The sequence below is a fragment of the Sturnus vulgaris genome, unplaced genomic scaffold (assembly GCF_052056855.1).
Source record: "Sturnus vulgaris isolate bStuVul1 unplaced genomic scaffold, bStuVul1.hap1 Scaffold_157, whole genome shotgun sequence".
NCBI lineage: Eukaryota > Metazoa > Chordata > Aves > Passeriformes > Sturnidae > Sturnus > Sturnus vulgaris.
In genome coordinates, this window is record NW_028276074.1 from 3027209 (window position 1) to 3047459 (window position 20251).

At 48.7% G+C, this 20251-nt stretch overlaps 1 protein-coding gene across 1 annotated transcript; it reads left to right on the forward strand.

Annotated features, from left to right (window-relative positions):
• The first annotated feature begins 417 nt into the window (after positions 1–417).
• Positions 418–18306, forward strand: LOC148218833 (olfactory receptor 14I1-like). Its single transcript, XM_088157786.1, has 2 exons — positions 418–858; positions 18283–18306. Exons 1-2 carry the CDS (start codon positions 418–420, stop codon positions 18304–18306), a joined length of 465 nt encoding a protein of 154 aa, XP_088013912.1.
• Positions 18307–20251: the final 1945 nt, after the last annotated feature.

Here is a 20251-nt window from a genome sequence, read left to right on the forward strand (position 1 = left end):
CTGGGAAATTGCACATTGATATTCATCTCTCAGTTTAGGTTGAGAAAAATTTTTAAAAATTCTCTTAGATCTCAGTAAACCAGGGAAAGAAATATCAGTAGAGGGTCCCATACAGGAAGCATCAGTGTCGCTTTTCCAGCCTCCTCAGGGTTATTGTGATGTTGCCATCAGAGCCTGCACAGGCAGAGCTGACCCTGGGCAGTGTCTGTGCTGGGAGGGGTGCGCAGGGCAGAGCTGAGCCCCCAGCCCTGGGCACAGGGAAGCAGCTGCTGGCAGGGACAGCTCCAGGCAGCAGAGCCCTGGGCAGGCAGTGGGGGGAAAGTGCCACCAAGCTGGGCTGGGATATTTAAAATCCTCTCCAAACTGATCTATTCCATGATTACTTTTCTTATAGATCCTCATGCCAAGACACAGCAAATGTCCAACAGCAGCTCCATCAGCCACTTCCTCCTGCTGCCATTGGCAGACACGTGGCAGCTGCAGCTCCTGCACTTCTGCCTCTTCCTGGCCATCTCCCTGGCTGCCCTCCTGGCCAACGGCCTCATCATCAGCGCCGTAGCCTGCGGCCACCACCTGCACACCCCCATGTTCTTCTTCCTTCTCAACCTGGCCCTCAGTGACCTGGGCTGCATCTGCACCACTGTCCCCAAGGCCATGCACAATTCCCTCTGGAACACCAGGAACATCTCCTATGAAGGATGTGCTGCTCAGCTCTTTTTCTTTCTGTTCTTCATCTCAGCAGAGTTTTCCCTCCTGACCATCATGTGCTACGACCGCTACGTGTCCATCTGCAAACCCCTGCACTACGGGACCCTCCTGGGCAGCAGAGCTTGTGCCCACATGGCAGCAGCTGCCTGGGCCAGTGGCTTTCTCAATGCTCTCATGCACACAGCCAATACACTTTCCCTGCCCCTGTGCCATGGCAATGCCCTGGGCCAGTTCTTCTGTGAAATCCCACCCATCCTCAAGATTTCCTGTTCCAAATCCTATCTCAGGGAACTTGGGCTTCTTGCAGTTAGTGTCTGTATAGTACTCGGATGTTTTGTGTTCACTGTTTTCTCCTATGTGCAGATCTTCAGGGCTGTGCTGAGGATCCCCTCTGAGCAGGGAAGGCACAAAGCCTTTTCCACCTGCCTCCCTCACCTGGCTGTGGTCTCTCTGTTTATCAGCACTGCAGTGTTTGCCTACCTGAAGCCCCCCTCCATCTCATCCCCATCTCTGGATCTGGCCCTGTCTGTTCTGTATTCGGTGGTGCCTCCAGTCCTGAACCCTCTCATCTACAGCCTGAGGAATCAGGAGCTCAAGGCTGCAGTGTGGAGACTGAACACTAGATGGTTTCAGAAACAGTAAACTGCTGGCCAATTTCTAAAAATCATTCGTAATATAAGTCACATTTGATTCTTCTTGTTGGTTTGCTTGCACGTTTGTTCTTTCCTTTCCTTTGTTTTAGCTTTTCAATCTTGTCCACAAAGAAATGTCATTATTTGTGCTGTATTTCCTTTTGATTTTCTCCATCTTTTCTGTGACCCAGAGACTGTGTCAATGAGGGGCAGCCCTCTTGGTAACTTTAAACAAAATAAAATAAATATCCTCCCAGCAAAGATTTCTCCAGAGATGCCCCTTCTGTTCCCTTCTCTGGAGCTGCAGCAGCAATGTCTGTGTGCAGAGCTGGGGCAGATCAGTGCTGGCACAGCAGCTGTGCCCAGCAGCAGCAGCAGCACTTGGTGTTGCCAGTGCTGCTCCCGTGCCACTGCCCCGCTGCCCTCCTGGCCCTCGTGTTGCTGCAGGGCCTGAGTGCTCTCGGGGCCGGGCACAGCCCTGGGGGTGGCAGTGCCGGGGCTGCAGCAGGGACAGGCCATGGGCACTGCTGGGGCAGCGCTGACGCCTCAGGCCAGGGCCTGGGGGCTCCAGGCTCCTTGGCCAGGCTCTCTCCACAACACTTGGCCAGCCCAATGCTGAGCACAGAAAAGCCCCGGGAGCAGCCCCAGGCTGGCCGTGGGCAGGCTGGGGGCAAACAGCATGGCTGGTGCTCTGCAAGCTCCCTGCAAGGGGGACACCCTGGCAAGGAGCAGCAGAGCAGGGGCTGATCCATCCCCACTGCACTGGACACCCCAGGGCAGCGTCCCAGAGCGTCCTCATGCACCTGCCAACAACATCCCCCCTCTGCAGCCCTGGCCTCTCCCCCAGCTCACACAGGAGCCGCATCCTTGCAGGCACACACACGGCAGCACTGGCTCAGGAGCCCCTGTTTGCATTGCACACAGCAGGCTCAGCACCCCCATGGTGCTGCTGTGGGGACATGGAGCTGAGTGAGCACAAATGCCATCAGCCCCTGGGGCCAGCAAGGACTGGGGGACGGCAGGGAAACCACTCAGCTTTGTCGTGGCCTCTGAAGTCAGCCAGAAATTTTCTTCCCATGAGCTGTGAGTTTCCTGTCCCACTGCAAATGTTGTTGCTCAGAGCCAGGGCTGCCTGGCAGCCACTCCCAAACTGCCCTGAGCATTCCTTTTGCTTCACATTTGCTTTCCTTACTCTTTCTAAAAATCTTTCTAGATTTCTTCCTCTTACCTACCCTTGTCCACTCTCCTGCCAACAGTCCATCCCTGTTTGCCCTTTCCTCTCTGGCTCCACTCCCTATTTCAGTTCCTGAGCTGGCAGCATGAGAAAAAAACAAAAACATTTGGGAAGCAGGATCATCCTGCAAGTGCTTCAGGAATTGTCTGCAGGGTCCTGCAGTGCCTCGTGCTGCTCCCTTGCCAGAGGCACCACAGGCCAGGGGGGCACATCTGGGCTGCTTCTGTCTGGGTGTGGGGCTCCCTGTTGTGGGCAATGAGGAGGGGCTGGAGAGGCTCTGCAGGACTGACAGGATGGGCTTTGGGGCTGTGTGGAGAAGCTGAGGGACCTGGGCTGCTGGACCTTGTGAAGAGGAGGCCCAGGGCTCATCCTGCAATTGCTCCAAGGGTGGTTTCAGAGAATCACAGAATCATCAAGGCTGGAAAAGACCCTGGAGATCATCAAGTCCAAACTGTGCCCTGACATCACCTTGTCTTCCCTGAGCCTCTTCTTCTCCAGGATCAACAACCCCAGCTCCCTAAACCACTCCTCAGAGCACTTCTATTCTAGACCCCTCACCAGGATTTTTGCCCTTCTCTGGACACACTCCACACCCTCCATGTCCTTCCTAAACTAGGGAGGCCAGGAACTGGACACAGGACTCAAGGTCCAGCATCAGCAGTGCTGAGCACAGGGGAAGAATCACTGCCCTGCTCCTGCTGGCCACACCATTCCTGATCCAGGCCAGGTGTCATTGGCCTTCTTGGCCACCTGGGCACACTGCTGGCTCATGTCCAGCCTGCTGTCCATCAGTGCCCCCAGGTCCCTTTCTGCCTGGCTGCTGTCCAGCCACTCTGTCCCCAGCCTGTAGCCCTGTAGGGGTTCTTGTGGCCAAAGTGCAGGTCCCAATATTTCATCTTGTAAAACCTCACCTTGTTGGATTTGGGCTTTGGATCCAGCCTGTCCAGGTCCTTGTGCAGATCCCTTCTACCCTCCAGCAGATCAACACTCCCAGCCTACTTGGTGTCACCACCGTTCCATGAGGCCCTAGAGTGTCACAATGGTCTCCATGATTCCATGAGGCCTCCCAGTGTCACAGTATCCTTCTGGTTCCATGGGAGCCCTAGGTGTCACAAAGGCCCTTGGATCCTTGGGCCTCAGAGTTTCACAATGGCACCTTGATCCCCCAAGCCCCTGTAGTGTCACAGTGGATCCTTGGTTCCATGAGGTCTCTCAATGCAGCAATGCTCTCCTTCTTCCACAGTGTCACAATGGTCTCTTGGTCCCAAGGGGCACCACAGTGCCAAATATGTTTCCTTCATTCCAGGGGTCCCTGAGGAGCAGCACTGGCCCCTTGGTTCCATGGGCCCTGCAGTGTCACAATGGCCCCATCATTACACGAGGTCCTGCTCTGTCACAATGCTCTGCATGGTTCCACGAGGCCCTGCAGTGTCACAGTGACCTCTTGGTTCCATGAGGGCTCTGAGTGCCACCATGAATTCCTTGGTGCTGCAGTGTCACAATGGAGCCCTGTTTACACAAGATCCTGCAGTGTCACCAGGTCACCAGCCCCTTGGTTCCATGGGGCTCCACAGTGTCAAAATTGTTCCCTTAGTTCCCAGAGTCCTTGCAATGGAACAATGGCCCCTTGATTCCATTGGGCCCCAGGCTCTCACAAGGCTCTCCTTGGCTCTGCAGTGGCACAATGGCCCCTTGGTTCCACAAGGCCCTGCAGTGTCACAGTGGCCTCTGTGGTTCCACCAGGACCCAGACTGTCACAATGGATTCCTTGTTTCCATGTAGCCCCACAGTGTCACAGTGGCCCCTTGGCTCTGTGGTGCCATGTCATACACAGTGTCACTATGGTCCTCTCAGTCCCACGAGGCCCCGCAGTGTCACACTGGCCCCTTTCTGCCCAGGGCCCTGCAGTGTCACAATCATCACAGAATCACCCAGGCTGGAAAAGAGCTTTGAGAGCATCAAGTCCAACCTGTGACCCAACACCACCTTTTCACTCAGACCATGGCACTCAGTGCCATCTGCATTCTTTCCTTAAACACTTCCAGGGACAATGACACACTCACGTCCCTTGGCAGCTCATTCTAATACCCAATCACCCTTTTTGTGAAGAATATTTCCTAATGTCCAGCCTAAACATCCCTTGGTGCAGCTTTAAGGCTGTGTCCTCTTGTCCTGTTGCTGTTCCCTGGGAGAAGAGCCTGATCCCAGCCTGGGTGCCCCCTCCTGTCAGGGAGCTGTAGAGAGTTATGAGGTCTCCCCTGAGCACCCTCCAGGATAAACATCCCCAGCTCCCTCAGCCACTCCTCACAGGACTTGTGTTCCACACCCCTCACCAGCCTTGTTGCCCTTCTCTGGACATGCTCCAGCCCCTCCATGTCCATCTTAAATTGGGGGCCCAGAACTGGACACAGCACTCGAGGTGCTGCCCAACCAGTGCTGAGCACAGGGGAAGAATCACTGCCCTGCTCCTGCTGGCCACACCATTCCTGACCCAGGCCAGGTGTCATTGGCCTTCTTGGCCACCTGGGCACACTGCTGGCTCATGTCCAGCCTGCTGTCCATCAGTGTCCCCAGGTCCCTTTCTGCCTGGCTGCTGTCCAGCCACTCTGTCCCCAGCCTGTAGCACTGCAGGGGTTGTTGTGGCCAAAATGCAGGATCCAGCATTTAGTTTATTAAACCTCACCATGTTGGATTTGGGCTTTGGATCCAGCCTGTCCAGGTCCCTCTGCAGAGCCCTCCTACCCTCCAGCACATCCACACTCACACCCAGCTTGGTGCCATCTGCACATTTGCTGATGCTGCACTCAATGCCCTCATCCCAATCATCAATGCACATATTGAAATCCACGCTGGCTGGCTCTGATCCCTCAGCCATCCTGTAGGTGCCCTGTGATGGCACTCAAGGTGATCTGTTCCATCACCTCACCAGGCACCCAGGTCAGACTGACAGGCCTGCAGTTCCCCACATCCTCCTTCCAGCCCTTCTTGGGCATGGGCTCACATTGGCACCTCCAGTCCTCTGGCACCTCCCTGCTGAGCCAGCACTGATGAGAAATGATGGAGAGCAGCTTGGGCAGCTCATCCAGCACCTCCCTCATCCCCCTAGGATGGATCCCATCTGTTCCCAGAGACACCTGTGAGCATCTGAGTGGCTCAGCAGGTCCCCAGCTGCTTCCTCCTGGATTACAGGGGTCTGTTCTGCTCCCTGTCCCCATCTCCCAGCTCAGGAGAACACTTGTCCTCAGGACATCCTGGCTTATTGTTCCAAACTGAGGACTTGAATGGGTTAAGTGTCTCAGCCTTTTTCTCATCTTCAGTTTCTCTATTCCCCACAGCATCCAATAAAGAGCTGAGGTTCTCCTTGTCCGACGGTTTCCTAATAACATATTTATAGAAATATTTTCTATTATTTTTCACAGAAGTGTCCAGGTTAAGTCTTAATTTAATTTTCACTTCTCTCATTTTCTTTATGCATGACCTAACAACATCCTTAAACACTTCCTGAGTTGCCTGCACCTCTGTCCAAAGGTGATGCACCCTCTTTTCTCCCTGAGTGCCTGGAAAAAGCTCCATACCCAGCCAGGCAAATAATTTTCCTCTCTAGCTCACTTCTGGCACACTGGGACAGGCTCCTCCTGCTCATTCATGATTTCTTTCTTGAAGTTTCTCCATCCTTCTTGGAATGCTTTGTTTTTAAGGACTGTTTACATTAAAAAAGTCAGTTATCCCCGTATCCTGAATAGGCTGAATTCTGCTCTCTGTAAGGGCAGTGTAAAAATTTTGTTGATGCCCCTCCTTCTTTCACAGAATATTTAAAAACTCAATAATTTCATGGTCGCTGTACCCCAAACAGCCTCTGACCACCACATCTCCCACCAACCCTTCTCTGTTTGTGAACAGCAGGAAACAGAGCTTTCCTGGGCAGTGGGAGTGTTACCAAAAATTCAGTAAAATAAAAAACTCCCAAACACCAATGTAGCATTAAAAAGCAGCATTCTTTATTTGGCTGGATACACAGGGGACAGCTCCTTCCAATGCTGTGCATGCTGAGTACAGGAAATTTCTGTTTATATTCTGTACTTTGCAAACTCATTCATTGACTGTCCTGGACTAAGCACACATATGATAATCATTTCCCCAAAATCATGAACATATTTCCCCTCCTCTTTACCCATGGGTTCTTCTGTCCTGGGGGTCTCTCTGGTGGTCCCTGGTGGTCGTGGACCCCAATGTTCCAGTTCAGCCTGGCTGAGCTGGCAGGACACTGAGGCTGGGGAACTTCCAGTTCTCCTTCTCACACAACGGGCACTGTGCAGGTTCCAGAGGCCAGTGGTTTTGGAGAACAAACATTGTGTTAGCTCAGCTGGGGTAGGCAGTTTATCATCTGGTAACATGAGGTCACAGAGTGGGCTATGATGTCACACAGTGGGTTATGTGAGGCCATTGAGCATCACAGGCTGTCCCTGTGACATCACAGGACAGAGGTGTGACATCACAGGAGAGGCTGTGTGACATCCCAGCAGGGCTGTGTGAGGTCACTGGGTTGGTCACTCTGCCCCAGCCCCCCCTCACAGTTTCCCCAGACAAGTCCAATGCTGTTCATGCCCAGCAGGGTCCCCTGTCCCCTGGGATCCCCCTGCTCCACCTGGAGCCACAGCCTCCCCCAAGGATGTTCCACAAATCAACCCCAGAGCCTGACACGGGGACAAGGGGCCAGGGCTGTGTGACCAGGACATCAAGGACGTGGATTATCCAGGTCACTGGGGCCTGGTTTGGGTTGCCCAGGGCAGGAAAGATGTCTGGCAGCTGGAGCAGGGTGAGGGAAGGGCCTCCAAGGTGGGGCTGGAGCCCTTTGGCTGTGAGGAGAGGCTGAGGGAGCTGGGCTTGTCCAGCCTGGAGCAGGGAAGGCTGAGGGGCTCCTCATGCCAGCCTGGCAGTGCCAGACAGGAGCTGATGGAGAACACAGAGCCAGGCTCTGCACTGGGGGGCTGGGGGGGACAAAAGTCAATGGGTGGAAAAGGGCAGGAAAGGAGATCAGCCAGGACAGGAGGAGTTAAAATGAGTCAGGCTGATTTCAGCATTTCCTCAACATCAAAATTAGCTTGACTCCTATATCTACCAGTGACAGCTTTGAAAATAGGGGAGTGTTGGAGGTGATTTACCCCTACTCCAAGCAGAGCATCCTGATACAACACTTGACCAGCGTTTATATCTGTCACAGAATCATCTTTGTCTAAAATTGGTTTGGTACACAAATCCCTTGGGGGTGGTTGTGGGCACACACATTTAAATATCTAGGGAATTACAGCTTGAAAATTCTTTTTAAGGCCTGAATTTCTCCTGAGTCTCAGCTCCATTCCCAGGCTGATAAGCTGCCTATGGCTTCAGTTAGGGAGGAAGTCTCCCAAGGTGATAATATGGTGAAAAATAGAGTGGAATTCATAATAAAGATTAACACCTGGTGGTTTTCCGTGGGACACATCCTGAGGTATGGTCTCATGGATGTTTTCCCTAATTGTCCAATGAGCTCCTGTCCTGTCCTAGCTGCATGTAACATGCTTTAAATAAAGGCTGGTGTACAATAAAGTTGGCATTTTTTCCCTAAAGAGGTCCGTGTGTGTTACTGTCCTTTCTCTCTCTCTCTCTTTTTTCTAGTGCAGTAACCACAGGTGGTAGACTCATCAGACACTGCTGGGACATTGCACAGAGCTGAGGGAAGAGCTGTGATGGTTATTAAATTGTATCCTGCTCAACTTTTGTTTGTTGACAGAGAAGAGAAACCTTCTGGGCCTCTGAGTCTCACCAGTTGCTGACCCCCAAAGGACACAAACCTGATGAGTTGTGGTTCCCACTGCAGTGCTGGCACTTGCACCTCCCTCCATCCCCACAGCAGAGCTGCCTTGTCCCAGAAAGTCCCTGGCAATGCAGGGATGAAGGAAACAGGACAGGCTGTGGGGATCAGGGGCAGGGCACAGGCAGGGATTTGGGGTGGTTGTGAGCCCAGGGCAGGAGCCAGCCCTTGGCCTTGGTGAACCTCATCCAATTGTCCTGGGCCCATGGCTCCAGCCTGTCCAGATCCCTCTGCAGAGCTTCCTGCCCTGCAGCACAGCCACACTCCCACCCAGCTTGGCCTCACCTGGACACTGACTCAGGGTGCCTTCCATGCCCTCGTCCAGATCAGCAAGAAAGAGATTTCACTGCCCTGGCCCCAGTCCTGAGCCCTGGGGACACCCCTGGATGTGGCTCCATTGCCCAGCACTCCTTGGACTTTTGATTTTTATGGAGCTGTGCCTGCCTTTGGTTTTGTTTGCTGACAATAAATGAACATCCCTCTGTGTCTCAGGCAGCTCCTTCTCCAAGGAAAGCAGGTGGGAGTTGGTGCCAAGGAGCTGAAAGCTGCAGGCACAGCCTGGAGGGGAGGGAGCTCAGATTTGCACAAGGATGCTCTGAGTGCCAGGGGTTGGATGAGGGAATTGATGGGGTGAGGGTAGGGACAAAGTCTGATTGATTGTCAGCCATAAAGGGTCTTGATTTTCATATCTATTCAGACTGCATTAGGAGGTTCTCAGATCAATATCAACTGGAGATTACTGATATTAATCTATAAAAAGGAAAATAAAACTAAATAGGACAAAAAAAGTCCCTTTATGAAAAAAACCATGGTATATTCTCTTTGAATACATTTCTGAAATCTGTATTATTAACCACAGAAGAATTAAAGACTTAAAATGAATTTATTCCCAGGGGCTTGCTTTCTTGGGGTGTTTTGAAATATTAAGGAGCCTTTGTCACTGAATTCCTGAACTGAAGAGCTGAACAAGTCTCTGGAGAACTAAAAGTCATTAGAGAACCTCCAAGTTGCTGAGGATCCATCCTCAGCAGAGCAGGAATGAACAGATTCCAGGGGTTTCCAGGCTGCTCAAGACCTGTGAGCTCACGTGCAGGCACAGGGGCTCCATGGGGGCATCTGAGGAGTCTCGGGGCTCCTGAAGATCTGTTTGGTCACTCTCAGTCACAGGGGCTCCATGGGGACATCCCAGGGCTCCTTAATCTTCCTAAGGCTCATGAGGTGACAGTCACAGGGCTCCACAGTGACAACAGAGGTGTCTCTGCCCTGCCAAGGAGCCAATTTGTCACAGGCAGTGGCAGGAGTGCAGTGGGGACATCCCTGTGCTCCTAAAGAACAGTGAGGGCACAGACACTCACAGGGGTTCCAGGGTGACACCCCAGGAGTGCCCAGGCTGCCAAAGAGCCGGGATGTCACAGACACTCACAGGGGTTCCTGTCATGGGCACAGTGGGAGCTTCACACAAAGTTCATTAGAGAAGCTCCTGCTGGGCGCAGAAAGGACCCCCAACACCCCAATTACACCCCCAAGCTCCCCCAAACCAGGACCCCCAGGCTTTCTAAACTCCTTCTGTGAGAGGAGCCTGGGAGTGCCTGGATGCAATCCAGCCCCAGACTTTGTCAAGGATTTATGTGTAAAGGATTATACAGGTGGAATTGAACCTTTGTACACTTTTGTCCCTCAACATTAAGAATGGCAAACCAGAAGTATTTATATACATAGAGATATGAGTGATTATGATCATGATTAGACATAAAGATCTTAATCAGAATTATTTACTCCACAGTACAGGAGCTCTAACATCTATTTTAATGTAGTGCTCTAGGAATTGTAGCACTTGTAGCAATTGTATCAAAGCAGAACTAAGTAGAGATGGGTGTCACTCCCCCAGACCAACGACCCTGGGCTCAGGGTCCTTTAGCTCAGACTCAAGCAGTAACCCTGAGGGGTGTCTACACTCCTCTTAAAGGAAATTGTCAAGAGATGCTTCCACTAAAATTTGGGATGGGGCTTTTCCAGTCTGAAGTGCTGCCCTGTCAGTCAGATGTGCCCAGGCTGTGCCAGCTCAGCAGCTCTGCACAAGTTCTCAGTGGTGTCACTTGGTTGTTCCTTTCTCTGGGGATTTTACCAGCTCTGCCACAGCTCCAGCTCCCTCTCAGGATGTTGAACTTTGGGATGGAGGAGTCAGGCTGGTTTCAGGCATTATTCACCCCAAAAGCAGCGTGAAACCCCCTCCTTCCTTTCCCCCTGGGGCTTTGCAATCAGGGCCTTGCTGGAGTTGTTTGAGCCCATTCCAGGCAGAGCCTCCTGCTCCAGCAGGAATTGCCTTTCCTGTGCCATGGCCAGCCCAGGTCCCGCTGCAGGAAAAGCCCCAGGCCAGCCCCAGCACAGGGAAGGGCTCGGGCACAAGAGCAGAGAGCCGTGGTGGGACCTGTGCCAGGCAGAGCCTGAGGCACCAAAGGCACCTTGGCAGCAGCAGCTCCCTGCAGGCCATGGCCAGAAGCCTCCTGGGCAAGCCGGCCTGGTGGCCACCACTGCAGAGCTGCTGGCTCAGGGGGGATTGCTGGCTGGGCTCTGTATTCCTTGCATGTCAGCACATAACAGCCCCATTGTGCCGGTAAAGAAGCCTGATGGCAGTTACCGACCAGTTCAGGATCTCAGGGCAGTCAATCAAAGCACCATTACTCGTTTTCCAGTGGTGGCCAATCCATGGACTTTACTAAGCCAATTGGCCCCTCATTATACTTGGTATAGTGCAGTGGATTTAAAAGATGCTTTTTGGACTTGCCCTCTGGATGAGAGTAGCCGGGACTGTTTTGCCTTTGAGTGGGAGGACCCAGACACAGGCAGAAGAGAACAGCTTAGGTGGACGGTAATACCCCAAGGTTTCACTGAGTCACCAAACCTTTCTGTGCAGCATTAGAAGAGCTCTTGAAGTCCTTTGAGTTACCTAGAGGGATTAAGTTGTTACAGTATGTAGATGATTTGTTATTAGCTGGAGAAACTGAAGAAAACACTAGGAAAGGGACTATGCAGCTTTTAAATTTTTTAGGAAAAAATGGGTTAAAAATATCCAGGTCAAAGTTACAATTTGTGGAGTCAGAAGTACGTTATTTAGGTCATTGGATCAGCAGAGGAAGAAAAAAATTAGACCCTGAAAGGGTTTCAGGAATATTAAATATGGGACCCCCAAGGACTAAAAGAGAAATAAGACAGTTTTTGGGTCTTTTGGGCTATTGCAGACAGTGGATAGAGGGATTTAGTGGGAAAGTAAAATTCTTATATGAAAAATTGACTACAAATCACTTGAAATGGAATGAAAAGGATCAAGAAAATTTTGAGCAAGTTAAAGAGGCCCTGCTGCAAGCTCCTGTCTTAAGCCTTCCTGATTTTGACAGGCCATTTCAATTATTTGTTAATATAACCTTTCAAACAACTTATGGAGTAGTGACTCAGGATTGGACAGGAAGCCGAAAGCCATTGGGATATTATTCCAAGTTGCTTGATCCAGTTAGCAAGGGCTGGCCAACATGTTTACAAGCTCTGGTAGCAACTACATTGTTAGTAGAAAAGGCCTGAAAAATAACTTTTGGGGCACCACTGGAAGTATACACTCCCCATAACATTAAAGGAATTCTTGCTCAAAAGGCTGAAAAATGGTTAACAGACAGTCGAATATTAAAGTATGAGGCTATCTTGATAACTTCTCCAGAATTAGAATTGAGAGTGGTAAATGTACAAAGCCCAGCCCAGTTTCTGTATGGGGACCCAGGGGAAAAATTAATACATGATTGCATAGAAGTTACAGAATTACAAACAAAAATACGTCCAGATTTAAGGGAACAGGAACTACGAACAGGAGAAAAATTATTTATTGATGGATCATCTCGAGTAGTAAGTGGGAAAAGAAAATCTGGATATGCCATAATTAGTGGAGAACAATTAGAAGTGAAAGAATCTGGTCCTCTTAACTCATCCTGGTCAGCACAAGCCTGTGAACTTTATGCATTACTCCGTGCATTGTTGCTATTAAAAGATCGAGAGGGAACCATATACACGGACTCAAAGTATGCTTATGGGATTGTGCATACCTTTGGAAAAATCTGGAAAGAAAGGGAATTTGTAAACACTCAAGGGAAAGGATTAATACACCAAAGATTAGTCAGTGAAATACTTGAGGCTTTAAAAGGTCCGAAAAAGATAGCAGTTGTACACGTAAAAGGACACCAGAGGGGGAGAGACATTAAAACAAGAGGAAACAATTTGGCAGATGATGAAGCAAAAAGAGCTGCCCTAAGGGAAAACAACAGTGTAATTATGACTTTTAAAGAGACAGAAGCACAAACTGAAACACCATACTTTTCTTTAACAGAGGTAGAAGCTATAAAGAAATTAGGGGCAACCATGAAGGAAGAAGAATGGATTCTACCTGATGGTAGAAAAGTAGTCCCAAAACCTATAGCCCAACAGATCCTGGACAATTTACATTGAAGAACTCACTGGGGCACAAGAGCACTTTGTGACCACTTTTTAAAATTTTATGGGTGTATAGGAATATTTGAAATTGGAAAACAAATTACACAAGGATGTCTCACATGTCAAAAAGTGAATAAAAAAGTGTTGAGGAGTCCTCCCTCTGGAGGTCGTTGGACAGCCTATCGGCCATTCGAAAAGATCCAAGTTGACTTTACTGAATTACCTAAAGTAGGCAGGTGGAAATATCTGCTGGTTATAGTAGATCAGTTGACTCAGTGGGTAGAAGCATTCCCTGCGGCTAGAGCCACAGCTCAAACAGCAGCTAAAATTTTATTGGAGCATATTATTCCACGATTTGGAATAGTACAAGTTATTGATTCAGATCAGGGCACTCATTTTACTTCAAGAATAATTAAAAATTTAAGCCAAGCATTAGGAATTGCCTGGGAATACCATACCCCATGGCATCCTGAAAGTTCTGGACGTGTTGAAAGGATGAATCAAACTATTAAACAACAACTAACTAAGTTAGTGATAGAAACTAAATTACCATGGACCAGATGCCTTCCTTTAGCTCTGTTAAATATAAGAACCAGGCCCCACTCTGAAACTGGGATCTCACCATATGAGATGTTATATGGATTGCCTTACCCCCAAGGCATGACAATGGATCCCTCCCTGGTCGGGGACAAAACCATTCAGGGCATCTTACAACCATCACAAACAATTTGAGGGAATTAAGAGAGAAAGGCATTTCAGCTCAAACCACTCCTCTCGATTTTCCAATACATTCCATCAGACCAGGACAATATGTATTGATAAAATGCTGGAAAGGAAAAAGTTTAGAACCTCGGTGGGAGGGACCATTTCTGGTTCTTTTAACCACAGAAGCAGCAGTCCGAACAGCAGAAAAAGGCTGGACTCATGCTTCAAGAGTAAAAGGACCAATACAAAACAAAGGGTGGAAAATTATTTCAGCACCAGGAGACCTAAAAATCAAATTAAAAAGGGAATTTGAAGACTGATTAATTGTAATAACTTCATGATTAGGCGGAAAAGAAAACTTGACACCACAAAGCAGTATTAATAAGAAACTGGCATAAAGTCATTGTATTTGGGGACCAAAAGGGAGGTGTGATAGAGATATATATAGATGAGGAAGATATTATTGTATGTTGTTATTGCTTAGAATATCAATTAAAATTGCTTTGAGACAGTATATTGTTAAAGTCTAGACATCCTGGATTCGCTGCCAGCTGCAACCCCATTAAGTTCAGAAGCTGAGCAGCGCCGATGGAAAAGAATCAGACGCCTCCTTGATCAGTGGGAAAATCCCAGACAAATTGAAAAGTTTCTCCGGACTTTCCGACTGCCAACGTTAACTGATTTATTTGAAGAACTGCAACTCAAGAGAAAGAGACTGGTAACACCTATTATTGAGGAGGCCCAAAAACAATTAGAACATTGGCAATGTCGTACTCATGGCTTAGAATGCTGCCCATGGATTAGTATTCTTTGCACTTGCTGTTTTAATTCATGGTGGAGAGTAACTAGGGCAAAAGAAAAAGAGAGACAATTGCTTTGTTTCAGTTGTTCAGGGCGTATGCATGATCAGCTAACAACAGAAAAATTTTTTAGTGACTTCTATGGGAAACCACTAAGACATGAAAACGAGACCTTTTATGCTGCAATTCAACTAATAGAGAATCAGGACCAACTACTCCTTGCCATATTAACTTTTGTGCAGGCTAAGGAACAAGCAATCCAAAATATTATAAATCAGAGTATCATAACTGGCAATTGCTGTGGAGAAGAAGTCTATGTGCCACGTAGTAAATACGTCTCACCAGCAAATTGGCATCGCGAGTATATCTATTGGTGGAAAAGAAGGTTTAGAAAACCAAAAAGAAGAATTATTTAATTGAAATAGTGTAATTTTGTTGTGGTTGGCATATCTCCGGAGCTTTACTAAATTGGGGAAAAAAAAAAAAAAATTATTAGCTAATCAATCTAGGGAAAGAGATAAGGCAGTGCTGCAGAACTATAAATATTTTGTGCCATCTTTGGAACAGAAAAAGTTAAAATAGATCATGCGAACCTTATGAGGCCAAGGGTACCAAAGAAAAAGAAATCCCAGGATGAAAACTTTGCTACCGAGAAGATGGACATCTCGGCCCTTGGCTGCAACCCAAGGGGCCTTGAGACAGGTAGAAAGTTAAAATTCCTGAGGATTCTTTTCATGGTGCTTACAATAATACCCCTAGCAGCTGGCCAGAACCGTAAGACTGCATGGAATGGAAAAGAACAGGCCATGCAGGAACAAATTACAAGACGACAAACCACTCAAGAAGCAGAAATAAAGACACGAACCCTTCCTGATCCCTGTGACAAATGCAATCAATCCATGTGGGTCAAGAATAAGATGGAATCAGTATTTGTGGCACACCCATATATTAGTGCAGCTTGTTATGATCATAACAGCTTCTTAGAAATTTGTGTAAAAAGTTCAAAATTGTATTGGGTAAGAAAAAATTTGGGATTCAGGGGACGAGCTCCTTACCCTAATGATAATCAACTCGGTCCTAGATACGAACATTTTTTGTGTTTTGAAAAGGATGAAAAAGGAAAAGGGTCAAAGAAAAAACTAATTGGAAAACAAAAAGAAACAATGAAGGATAGGGAAATAATCAAAAAGAAAGAGTTAGAAGAACTGGATGAGCTGTATAAACAATTAAAACAGCACTATAGCGACTGGGATTTGCCAACTTCAAACAAAAATTTGTTTGTAGATCTGATGCAAGAAATTGCCACCGAATTAGGGTTATCTAAATGTTTTGTTTGTGGAGGACTTAGGATGGCTGAAAGATGGCCATGGAGAGGTGAGGGTTTGGCTCCAGAACAATTTTTAAAATGGAATCATACACAAATTTCTAAGACCCTAAGACGGCCTGAAGGCTGGGTCCTGAGTCATCAAGTCATTGGAACAGTTTGTATAACTCGGGAAGGGAGAAAATACACTGAAGTGGTGGGATATACTCCTTGCCTATCTACTTTAGTAGTAAATTCAGACAATAACACAAAGACCTGGCGACCCAAGAGTCCTACTGGATATTGGGAATAGCAAAAGAAATGAATTGCGAGTGGAATAATCAAACTAATTTGTGCTGGCATAACAGTTCTGGAGCTAACCCCTACCAATCCATAAAAGACTTGAAATCTTATTGGGAACAACCAGAAAATACAAAAGAAAGATGGAAAGCCCCTGATGGAATATATTGGATTTGTGGGCAACGAGCATACAGTGAACTACCCCGAAAATGGGAGGGAACTTGTACCTTAGGATTATACGACGCTCCTTCTTTGTCAGACCAAGGTCTAAGGGCGATGTACTAGGAACACCACTTTATGAAACCTTAGAAAGAAAAAAAAAAGAGAATTAAATCTCGACTTTCCAATGGCGGGAGGAAACCAAAAATGGAAAGATGAAGAATGGCCTGCAGAAAGAATTATAGCATACTATGAACCTGCTACTTGGGCTCAGGATGGGTCTTGGGGATATAGAACTCCAATTTACCTATTAAACTGGTTGATAAGGCTCCAGGCCGTAGTAGAAGTCGTCTCAAACCACACAGCAGACGCTTTAAAGTTGTTGGCCAAACAGCATTCACAAATGCGAGCATTTGTACATCAAAACAGAATTGCCCTAGACTACCTGTTGGCAGAAGAAAGAGAAGTTTGTGGGAGGTTTAATGAATCTGAGTGCTGTGTGGAAATGGATGACCACGGGGAAGCCATCACCAAACTTGCTGGCGAAAAAGTGGCACATGTACCAGTTCAAAAATGGAATTCTATCCTGAAAGCTGACTGGTGGAATAATCTTTTTGGGGGTGTGTGGTGGAAAAAATTAGGATTCATGCTATTGTGTTCTGTTTTAGGTCTATTGTTTCTGCCTTGCATGATACCATGTCTAATCAGACTAATCCACTCAGTAATTCAAGGAATGCAACTTACAGCCATACCTATAGATCCAGAATTAACAACAAAAGGAAAAATAAACTCCTTGATGGTACTGAAAGCACAATCCACTTGCACTCGAAGAAGAAAAATCGAGAAAATAGTGACTGAATGCAAAGAGAATACCCTGGCATGAGAAATGTTAACCAAATTTGAGAAAAAGTGTGAAGAGCTAGATGCCACATGAAAAATGTTAAAAAAATTAAAAGCTAGTATAAAGAAACATAGACAATACGAAGTAGCAACTTTTTAGAGCACGAATCAATATAATCAAAAAGAGAAATGGGGGAATTGTGATAAATGTGATTCGTGCTAATTAAGTTGTAACTATATTAACAAAATTGTATTTAGATCAATAGAAGACAATTGTTACAGAGTGAGAAGGGGGAGATGGGTGAGACAGGATAAAAGACATCTCCCAGATGTTGGGAGTCGAAGAAGGAGGTTGGAAGAAAGTCAGATAAGAATAGTCGAAGGACGAAGGTCTGATAAGCGGCATCTAGAAATAGAGCTTCAACCTTGAAGCTGTCAAAAATGGAATGATCACAAGCATGGGACTTGATTAAAGTCATGTTATGGAAAACATCTGCTCAGTCACACAGGGCGCCTGCGCTACCTGCAGGTCACACCTCGGTCACTGATGATGATGATGGGCCTTCACCGGAAATAAGACCCTTAAAAGGATAAGAGACCCCCTAACCCATTAGTAGAGCATGCGCCGTGCAGTATAGTTACGTAGATCTTAGGAATAGAAACTAGGAGGAGCTTTCTAGAAACTTCTGTAGCCTACAGTATATAAGTGGGATTGTTAGCCTGGATGCTTTGATACGTGAGGAATGGCGAACCACTCCCCGTATCCCCGGTCGGAGGGGGCCCCTCCCCGGTCGGTTTTGCTTATGCTTTATACGAACCTCAATTATACTAAATTACTTACTGCCAAATTTTGTATATTCTTAAATATATGCACTTTGATTGTTTCATCTCCAATACTTTAATTGTCATCTCCAATACTTTGGTTGTATTCATTTTGTTACTATTAAAAACTTACTATTAAATTTAATCTTGTTGCTTGATAAATTGAGAAAAATAGAACATCATTCATAACACGAGGATCCCCCAAATTCCTCTGGGTGACATAAAGAGCTCCCCAAACTGGTCTGGGTGACACGAGGAGACGGTGGCAGGAGAGGAGCCCTTTGCACGAGGATCCGTCGCACGAGAACCCCAAAATTCCTTGGGCGAACCCCCCCGAAATCCTCGCGCGGGAACCGCCCCCCTCAGCGCGAGCCCAACCCCACCCCTTGCTCCTCACCCCGGGGGTCTCCGGGTGATCCCGCCCCATGTCCTCCCCTTTCCCCCTTTTTCCCCAGGACTTGGAAGGTCATAGGGACTGAAGGGGGGATGCAGGTGCGGGTTTTTTCCGGGGGGGTCCCGGCGGCCCCCGGGGCGGGGTCAGTGCTCAGCAGCGGGGCCGCGCCGCTCGCACCCATTGGCTGAGATCGGGGGGGGGCGGGGGCGGCCCGCGGAGCCCCTGGGCCCCCAAATCTCACCCGGGTCTGCTGCTTTAGTCCTGTGCTCCCAGCGCTGATTTTTCTCTTTATTCAGTCTTTTGGTGTATTTTTTTTTGCTAAGATTTAATAAACCTTTAAAATTTTACAAAGTGAGCGTCGTTTCTCCAACCCTGCGCTGCCGGGGTAGGAGGTGCAGCTGGAAGGAGGGAGGCGTGTGGAAAGCTGGTTTGAAGGGTCTTCATTTACTTCTCATTATCCTGCTCTGAGTTTTTGGAGTTTTCTGCCAGAAATCTCTCCCCTCTTCCACTCATCCACAGGGGATGTGGAGCAGTTTTCCCTGTTTGGGGGAAATTAAAGCCAAGCACAGACGCTCCGAATTAGGGGTAGCAGAAGTGAGGCTCCAGGGGTTCCCTCTGAGCCGGAGCCGGCGAACACGCAGGCCTGGGAAAGGCGTGCCGGGAGCTGCGGAGAACTTTGTTTGTGTTTCCAGGCCAATGGCGGCTCGGGCCCGGGCCCGTTCCAGGGCTGTTCCTCATCTCCGCCTTTGCCCTCACACAGCCCGGGGGGCCCTGAGAGCGCGGGCCGAGGCTGGGCCGTGTGCAGAGCCCGCCCCTCGCTGCCATTGGCTGATTGTGCCAATGTCACTCCTGGTTGTCGCGCGCTGATTGGGCAGAGCAGCAAAGGCGCCATTGTGGCAGCGTCTGTGCGGGCCCGGCAGCGGCGGCAGCGGCCGGAGCCCGGGGAGGCAGCGGCGGAGCTCGGAGGCGGCCCCAGCGCAGGTGGGAGCCGCGCTCGGTTCTGCGGGGGCTCGGGGCTCGCTGCGGGCCGAGGGGGCGGCAGGGGGCTCTGGCGGGTTGGTTGTGCCGGTGCCGGCCCGTGTTGGCGCTGGGCTGAGGGTGCTGCGGGAGCGGCTGCCCGCGGTCTCCTTCCCGCTGGGGCCTCGGCAGGAGCCGGTGCCGGGGCAGCGCTGGCTCGTCCCGGTTGCTGTGGGTGGGACAGAGGTGTCTGCCCTGTGCCCGGGGCTGTGCGGGAAAATTCCCGTGGCCAGAGGTTTGTGTGCCCAGAGGAGACAGAGGAGTCTTGTACAAGTGACTTTATTGATGAACAAAGAGAGAGGCCACGCGGTCTCTAAAACGCCGCCTCCTTTTTATCCTCATTTTCCCGTCTGCATCTCCCTCTCTCTTTCCCCACTGGCTGAGATACTTGGAAGGTTCAGACTTCGTGATCCGCCTACTGCATGTCCTCGTTAATATGCACTCCTACTACGATATTAATCTTACTGCCTTCAATCCCTCCTTTTCTCGTTTTCTCAAGAATTGCCTTTACAAACTTTTAATTTCCGTTGACTCAATCTCTTTTCCTGCATCCTCTTTGACGCAAGATGTCTTGCATGGTAAAAAGATGAGAGTTGGTGCAGCAGGTCAGAGGAGGAGCAGCATTCGTTTAAGCCATGGTCTGCCAGGGAACCACGAAAACGTGTCCCATTCCCATCCTTTCCCTCTTTGGACTGGTACATGAGCTAATTTCTTATTTCCTTTGTTATCTGTTTCACCACTTTCCAGTTATCATCTGCTTGCAAGCAGCAATTTGAATAGTTTAATTTTCCACAAACTCCACCTTTTTCTGTTAATAGATAATCTGATCCCATCCCATGGTGAAATGTCTCGTTCCTCATTTCAGTGAATTGGTTGTCAGGAAGTTCAGGAGCTGGGGCTGTCTGGTTGGTTATTATTTCAAGGACACTTTTTAACCTAATTATGCCACTCAAATTACGGATGGATTTTCTGTCTTCTGATATGAATTCGTTAAGGATCCCAGGGGTTGGTCC